Source organism: Myotis myotis, unplaced genomic scaffold, assembly GCF_014108235.1.
Source record: "Myotis myotis isolate mMyoMyo1 unplaced genomic scaffold, mMyoMyo1.p scaffold_m19_p_15, whole genome shotgun sequence".
In the NCBI taxonomy this organism is placed as follows: Eukaryota; Metazoa; Chordata; class Mammalia; order Chiroptera; family Vespertilionidae; genus Myotis; species Myotis myotis.
Window position 1 is genome coordinate 14,683,298 of NW_023416319.1, and position 7,950 is coordinate 14,691,247.

The window sequence follows — 7,950 nt, forward strand, 5'->3', positions numbered from 1 at the left end:
AGATACAGGTTGTCCAACATTAACAAGCTCGGTATTTATTGTCTGCAGCCACGGCGGTGGGTGGGCCAGAGTGGGTACACAGGGGGGCCCTAGCACACAGCCTGGGAACAGGAGGGAGAATCTATTTCTAAGCCTCTCTGGCTAACTTCATGTATACTCATCTTAGGCCTCAGTTTATCCTACCTATAACATGGGCAGCATATCTCACCTGAGTGAAAAATAAATTGCATAAATACTCTTGTCAGGAAAATGGTCTATAAACCCAAGTAGAAAGGAGAAAACTGGGAGTGAGTAGAGGACAGCAACACAAAGAAAGACCAGTAGGGAGTCCTTGCCATGTTCCTATCTGAGCCTCATATCCCTCATCTCTGTGCAGAGTGATTTGATGAAGACAATTTCTAAGTGCATGTCCAGCCTTGACATTCTGTGAGTCTAGGATGCCTGTAGCATCTCCCACAGTGATCCTCTCTCCTCTGAACTCATAGCCTAAAATGGTCACTTGACAATTGACCACATATCACCCATGGCATTTGTCTTGTTGTCATGTGTTACTTTCTATAAGAGCAGTCTCATATCCAAAGCATATTGGAAGGACCTTGAGGCAAACATTGCCTTGTCTTTGTTTGTCTTCTCCCTCCATCACACTCCTACCAGCCCCTGTGCCCAGACCACTGGCACATACAGAGGAAATACTTAGCAAAGGGTTGAATATCTTATATGAGTCCATCTAATCTCTGGAGTACATAAGAAAGAAGCCAAGACTGCTGACTAGTCCCTATTTCTATCTTACTACATGGAATAGAGCTGCCTCTAAATCTTATGTTGAAATTCATATATGAATGATAAACCAGGTGTATAAACTCAATGCTATTAAGAGATGGTGTAAGTGCCCATCAGCAGATGAGTGGATTAAAAAACGGTGGTACATCTACACAATGGAATACTACGCTGCTGTAAAAAAGAAAGAACTCTTACAATTCACAACAGCATGGATGGACATGGAGAGCATTATGCGGAGAGAAATAAGCCAGTTGGAGAAAGATAAATAGGACATGATCTCATTTGTGGAATATAGTAAACAACATAAACTGATGAACAAAAATAGATCCAGAGACAGAAAAACCTTGAACAGACTGTCAAACTTCAGAGGGAAAATAGGAGATGGGGGGGGGGAGGTAAGAGATCAACCAAAGGACTTGTATGCATGCATATAAGCATAACCAATGGGCACAGACACTAGGTGGGTAGGGACATGTGCTGGGGGGTGGGGAGTGTCCAGGGAGAGGTCAATGGGGGGGGAAAGGAGACATATGTAATACTTTAAACAATAAAGATTTTTTTAAAAAAAGAGACGGTGTTAGACTGCCCCACCCCTACCACAGCTAAGGCAGTCTATAAATTCTATACGTACATAGGAAAAGGGGAAATAAATGCCTCTAAGGAAGGTTCCATAAAGGTGCTGTGTTTGGATCTCTAACTATACTATGAATAACAATAGCAGGAGACTCAAGAGCTAAGGCTTGGAGTCAAGAGGAGGCTTGGCACAGTGAAGGGGCTGCCTTGGCTAGAGTGAAGGAGTCAAATATAAAAGTTGGAGAAAGAGACCAAGAATATACACAGTGAGGGACCCTGAATGCCAAGCTAAGGGACTTCTGATTTGAATCTAAAGGCTAAAGGTACGCCAGCTCCAATGTGGACATACTGCTTGAAATACTCCTGGTGATAGCAGCTGTCAAGTTAGAAGCGGCTGGGAAAGAAATTGATATCCCAAAGGATGAGACTTTCCAAATCCTTTGTAGCCTCTGTTAAATGAGACGTGGGACTATCCTCCTTTACCCACATGGTCCAACATGACTGAGTACCTACTCCATGTAAGGCAGAGCTCTCTTATCTCTACTCGCTGCCAACAAAGTCAGTCACCCTCCAGTTCAAAGGGGGATAAGTATGGTCAGCCCAATTCCATCCACCCCACAGTGCCAGATCTGATGACTCAAAGTGGCCCACCAGGCACTAGCATTCTATTTTCCACCTCCTCCTCCACAAGGTCTCTTTTCTCCCAAACTTGCTGGAAAAGTCATCCTTTGGCATTTTTCCCTGTGCACGAAGTGTCTCAAGCCAGCCAAGGCGCCAAAGGAAGCAGGAGATCAACAGGTGAGTCAAAGCACATGCCGCAGGGACACCTCGCCTTGGATAAAGCCCTGGCCTTCAGACTCATCTTCCTATCTCAGCCTGTCTGGCTATGCTGCAACTCTCAGCTCCTTCCAGTTCCTAAATTCCTTCCGTTGCAATAGTAGATTTACACAGCCCGAGGGAACAGCAGTTCTCCCTTCTGCTCCCTGAGCGTTCTTGCCACTGGAGCCACCACCCCCCTTCCTTTACATCCCATTGGAGAAGCCACTTCCTGGCATTCCTTTCTTGTCAACTCCAAAGCAAGCTCCAACCACTACATTTCTGCAATCATTCGATCAGGCCTCCCAATTAAGGAGTTTGCAACTTCTGCTCACCTTGGAAATCACTGCAGGATCTGAGACGCAAATAACATGCTGTAACCTAGACATCAGGGGAAGCACAGAGCAGACAAACAGCCTGTGTCAACCCTCTCCTCTTAACCCCTCCCCCAGACCAACAGTGACCAGGAGCAATTAGTGCTTTCTGCCTTGCCCAGCTACATCTCCACTGAGATGGCTCCCCTGTAATATTAATTAAAAACAGATTCTTTTTGGCAGCCCCTCGAAGAACGGCTTCTGTGGCAGGTTTCTTTATTAAGCCTCTGAGAAGGCAAAATGCATTAAGAAATTATGACATGGGGACTGTGAGCACAGACAATGGAGGCTAGACAATCCAGCCAAAAGCTATCTGAGAAATCTGTTTGGGAGCCACAATTAGATGCTCCAGTGCATGGAATACAATTAATCGGATCAAATCTGTAACTATTTTGTACATTAGGAGTAAATATTTTAGAGCACAGTTCAGCTGAATTAGGTAAGGGTATGAAATCCCAACTGGGAGAATCCGTGTGCCCCCACCTGCTAGCATGCTCAGGGAAGGGTGGTCTGATAGGAACCCGGAATTGCCAGCATCTCTCATTTCTCTTCACCAAGCTGCAGTGTTGGGCACATTAACTGAAAACTATCTGGCAAGTGGTTCCGACCAGATACACTGCAGGGGCAGCAGCCTGCAAATCCATGCTCTGGGAGTGAGCTGCTGGAAAAGAATGGGGGTCCATCTAAAGAGGGGCAGCACTGCCACCTCAATACCAGGAATGGAAATCCCCACCAAGGATTACTCCAGGGAGGAGGGAGCATGGAACATGGACGGTTGCCTTCACAACTCTCCACGGCCATTTGCCAACTCACTGACCAAGCAGAGGGGTATCTTCCTTCCTTTGTGGGAGAAGGGCAGAATGATGGTTTTCTGTTCCCCTGGAAACCACGGGGACTGGGCTCTCTCTGGGTGTTTGTGGAACATCCTCTAACCCATTCATCAACAGGATCCCAGCTGGAGATAACCAGAGAGAATGAATGGCAAATCACTCAGGTTCCAAGTTCAAGTCCACTTATCTCTCCCCCAAAACACCTGGCAGGGCAAGAACAATAAGTGGGGAACCAACCGGGCGGGGGGGGGCGGGGGGTAGGACTGAGACTCCATCCCCTCCTGATGCATTCTGGCTCAAGCCTGCTGGGCACCTCCCCCTTGGCCCCCATGTCATCCCTCACCACTCTTGGGACCAAAGTGAATACATGTTCCAAGCCTGGGACAAGGATACCCTTCTGCCCACTGAGCCCCTGGATACATGCTGGATGCATGAGGTGGGGTGGAGGTCCTTGCCTTGCATGCCCACTCTGCATGCCTGACTGCAAACTGTCGGAGTGGAGATCAATTTCTAGTTATATGGGGTGACCGAAAACTCCCATAGAAAGAAACCCATGTCAAGTAACAAGGTCCACCAAAGGCACTTGGCAGGAGAACATGTTAACCTGGTGCCTTCCCAGAGCAGTACGTGTTTAACACTTTTGAAGCCAGAAAAGAAGATGGAATTCTCTTTTCCTGTCAAAAGAGCCTTATGTGGGACCCAAGTTGTCTGCCTTGGGGCCATCTCTCTCCACTTGGACCTTTCAGAAGGCCCATCAACCCCATCATTCTTCACCTGGATTTTATCTAGAGCACCTTCTTTCACTCCCTCAGGACAGGGAGAGGGGAGGAAGAAACCAACTGGGTAAGGTAGTAGAAACTGGTTTCCCAATTACTCTCCCAAGGGGTTATGTTTTTAAAGTCTCTAAAAGACAGAGTCATGTTAGTGTTTCCCCATATTCCCTCAGATCATCACAGACCAATACTCAGCAAAGCCTTTCTCACTGGCATTGCCTGCAAAGCGTGGTCAAAAGAGGCAGGTCCAGCCCAGGAGCTCAAGAGCCAGTCCTCCTCTGGACCAGAGAAAGAGAGCACCCTGGAGTCCCTGCACCAGCTGTGCTACCTTGCCTTTTGCTTGAACAGTAAGACATGCCACCAGCACAACCAATAAACCCCGGGAACTGTCTGTGGATTCTCCAAACCTCATCACTGTTACTATAGACTCCAAGGCCAGCTTGTCCACTCCCCGGGCCCCACTGGCCCTCTTTTAACTGAAGAGTCATTTCCCCGGGGAACACTGGGCAAGACATGCCCCATCACTTCCTCTGCTGTGCACAGGCACACAAGACAGGCAGAGAAGGCTATGCTTGTTTAACTACTATTTACAAAAAGCAACTACTATTTTCTAACGTCCCATCTTCAAGGCTTTGTCAACACACACACACACACACACGGATCCTTAAAATAAAAGCAGAGGTATAAGAAAACTCTTCAGGAAGAGTGAGTTTAATGTGTAATTCATTATAAAGTCACAGGTACATGAGGACATCGCCTCTTCCTCCGAGGACACATTTACTTCAAGATAGCCTGTCCATCCTCCTCTCCCAGGAAGGAATACACACACATACTCCTCTGGGAACTTGTAAGTCTTCAATCACCCATCCCTGCAATGGCACATGTTGCCCACTCCCCACATCCACAGCTGCCCACTCCAAAGCTATGGGGGTGTTTGCTAGGGGCAGATGAAGCAGCGCACTGTGCTGGCTGCCAAGGATCTGGACTGCCAAGTCCTTCCCACCCAGCACCCCTTACCCAGGCTGGGCTACCAGCGGTGTGTATCATTAAGAACCAGGGAATCTGTACTCAGGATTACCTACGTGCTGCGCTCTGCAGACTCCTAGCTTTCCTGTTATTCGCTTCTCACCCCCTGTGCCACCCCCAGCCAGGCCCCATTAAAATAAGATGAAATTTTCGCAGGGCAATCTTTAATGCCAGTCATGAAGAGACATACAAAGGGAGGAGGGCGGCGCTTTCCCATCCAATGAGTTCCCCCAGGCTGCCTGTGCAGACATCCACCGTCCTCCTGCCCAACGCTGGGGTCCCATCCCATCGGGAGAGCCAGAGAAGAGAAAAGGATTTTTGTGAGACTGGCTGAAGTGGGGCGGCAACGGAAGTGAGGGGAGTGGGGTAAATCCTGGGAGGCCGTTCCTCTCCGACCCGAGAGCCCATTCCCAGCTGTTCCTGGGCTTGGCTGCACCGCGCTGAGTGCAGGCGAGTTGGGTGCGGAGGGACCCCTCTGGGCCGCTCTGCTGCGGCTGCAGCGGCTGCTGGGGCAGACGGCCCGGCCGGGGCCCAGCGCTGGATCCAGAGCTCAGAGCCACGGGAGGGGACTCGAGGGCGCCACCTCTCGATACAGCCGCTTCCCGGGGAACCTGGCCGCAGAGTGGAGGTGGAGAGGTGTGCTGGAAGCACACAGGACCCATCTCCACTCGCGAGCGGATTGTATGTAGTGCAGGACGACTCGGCCCAGGCGAGTTTATTTGCTCAGCGACTTGTATGTGCTTGGGCATGTGTGAGGGGAATGGGTGCTGAATTTCACTTCACGCTTTAAACTTTCTTGCTGCCTCTCCTGTAGCATTCCAGGGCAACTGCCCAGGTGGGGGGGGGGGGGGGGGCATAATTAGTGTCACCTGGAGACCAGGCTGGGGTCGGCTTGGCCCTGTGTCCCGCCAGGGCTGGGAGCTGGGAGAAAGTGGCCGGGAGCAGAGAGCAGAGACCCTAAGGCGGGCAGGAGTAAGGGGTCTGAGTGGCCTCCATCTCCCGGGCTCCCTTCCGAGTGATTGGAGAGGAGAAAGGGGAAGGGAGCCCTGGCTGTCCCTAGAATCTGTCAGTCTGTCCAGCGGCTCCCACCCCAAATCAGTGTCCTCACTACGAATTCAATCGCCCAACAGGAAAACTCCAAGCCAAGTACACCAGAACTAGATCCCTCTCCTCTGCTCATCTTTAAGCTCCTTCACCCTCCCCTCCCCTCCGTGCTGCCCCAATCCTAGGGTCACCAATAAACAAACACACACACCATCTTCCAACAAACTCCACTAACCTGTTGGGGGCGTGGGGGAAGCTAGGTCAACCTGTTCTCTCTAAAAGTCATGGTGCTCCCCCCAACCCTCGAGTAACTATCTGTCCCTCGTTCCTGGCCCCCATGCTCCCTTGCTGCGGGGAGACAGTGGGATCCCCGGCCCGCGGCGAGTACTTACGCTGCTGTTGTGTCCTGACCAGTGCACCATGGCTTGGTTGTGGGCCGAATCCCCGGTCAGCGCGAAGGAGGTGCTGGGCAGCCTGAGCTCTTCGGCCGCCGCGCCCCCGGCCCGCGAAGCCTTCGCCTCCTCCCGGAGCCCCTTGGCCAGAGGACGGCTTCCCTTGGAACCATCGGACCAAGCAGCGGCCCGGGAGTCCCCGTGTTCCAGGGCACTGGGGGGCTGCGCTCGGCGACTCCTCCTCGAGCCGCCAGGTTTGCTAGGAGCCGGGATGCCCTGTCCCCACCGTGCACCTGCCGGCGACAGCCCCCCGGCATCTTCCTGCTTATCTCCTCCACTACCGCCGGCTGCCAGGGGCATCGGCTCTGGTCCGGGCCGGCGCCCAAGCGCGGCGCCTCTCCGTGCTGTCGCCAGGTCCTCCGGCCACTGGCTGGCCACTGCCCGCGGCAAGAGAGGCAGCAGAGCCGGGCACCGCGAAACCGGGGCCGCGGGGCGCCCAGGACCGCCTGTAGCTCCCCAAGTGATCTCGGCACCGGCTAGGACCCACGTCGACAGGAGCAGGAGCCCAGTCCGGGCAAGGGACGCCCCGGGCCAACCTGCGGGGCGCTCGGTGCGCGCCAACTCCATCCCGCTGCGGCTGCCCAGGCTCGGGCCGCGGAGTGTGTGGCGCCGGCCGGTGCGGGTCCGCGCGCGGGGTGTGCGTCTGCCAGCGAGCCAGCCAGCGAGTGTGTGTGTCGGGGGAGTGGGGAGGGGGCGGCCGCGAAGGAGGTGGCTCGGGCTGGCGCGCCTCCTGGGTCCTCTCCACTCCTCTCCTCGCTCTTGATCGCTTGCTCTCTTGTCCAGAGGGTGATTCCAAACCCGGGGGAAATTAATCAACGCCCCTTCGGAGCTTTTTTAATTTTTCTCCCTTAAAATAAGATCCCCAGAATCTTCCCCACCGAGCTCCAACAGAAATTTGTAAAAAGGAGTGTTCAAAGATAATGAGCAGATCCTCTTTGAAAATACGAAAATCAAGCCCGATCCAGAAGAAGGGGCTGGTGACAGACCCCAATCCAGTCTCTCGGAAATCCAGCCTCCAACCTGCTCCCGGTGAAGAGTTGGGAGATGCTTCTTGCTGCTTTTCGGGGGTTACTCTTCCGGCCCGTTGGGGTAGGCGGGGGGGGCGGGGGGAGACAGCACGCCGGGAGGACAGGATGGGTCTCAAGGGAGGAGGAGTAAAGTGTTTTCAGCGCCAACTGTTCCGGTTCGGGAGCCAAGGGGGAGCCCAGCCAGAGCTGGCGCGTGGGGAGACAGCACTAGGAAGCTGAGCGAGGGATGGACGGGGGACTCCACTCCGGCTCCC

General features: G+C 52.9%; 1 protein-coding gene across 1 annotated transcript in view; it reads right to left on the bottom strand.

Annotated features, from left to right (window-relative positions):
• The window catches only part of SORCS3 (sortilin related VPS10 domain containing receptor 3), a 514,894-nt gene extending 507,184 nt beyond the window's left edge, over window positions 1-7,710 (bottom strand). The window contains exon 1 of the mRNA XM_036336059.1: window positions 6,609-7,710. Coding sequence (XP_036191952.1) covers window positions 6,609-7,235 — 627 coding nt within the window. The 5' untranslated portion in view covers window positions 7,236-7,710. The remainder of the gene's footprint in view (window positions 1-6,608) is intronic.
• Between the last annotated feature and the right edge of the window lie 240 nt (window positions 7,711-7,950).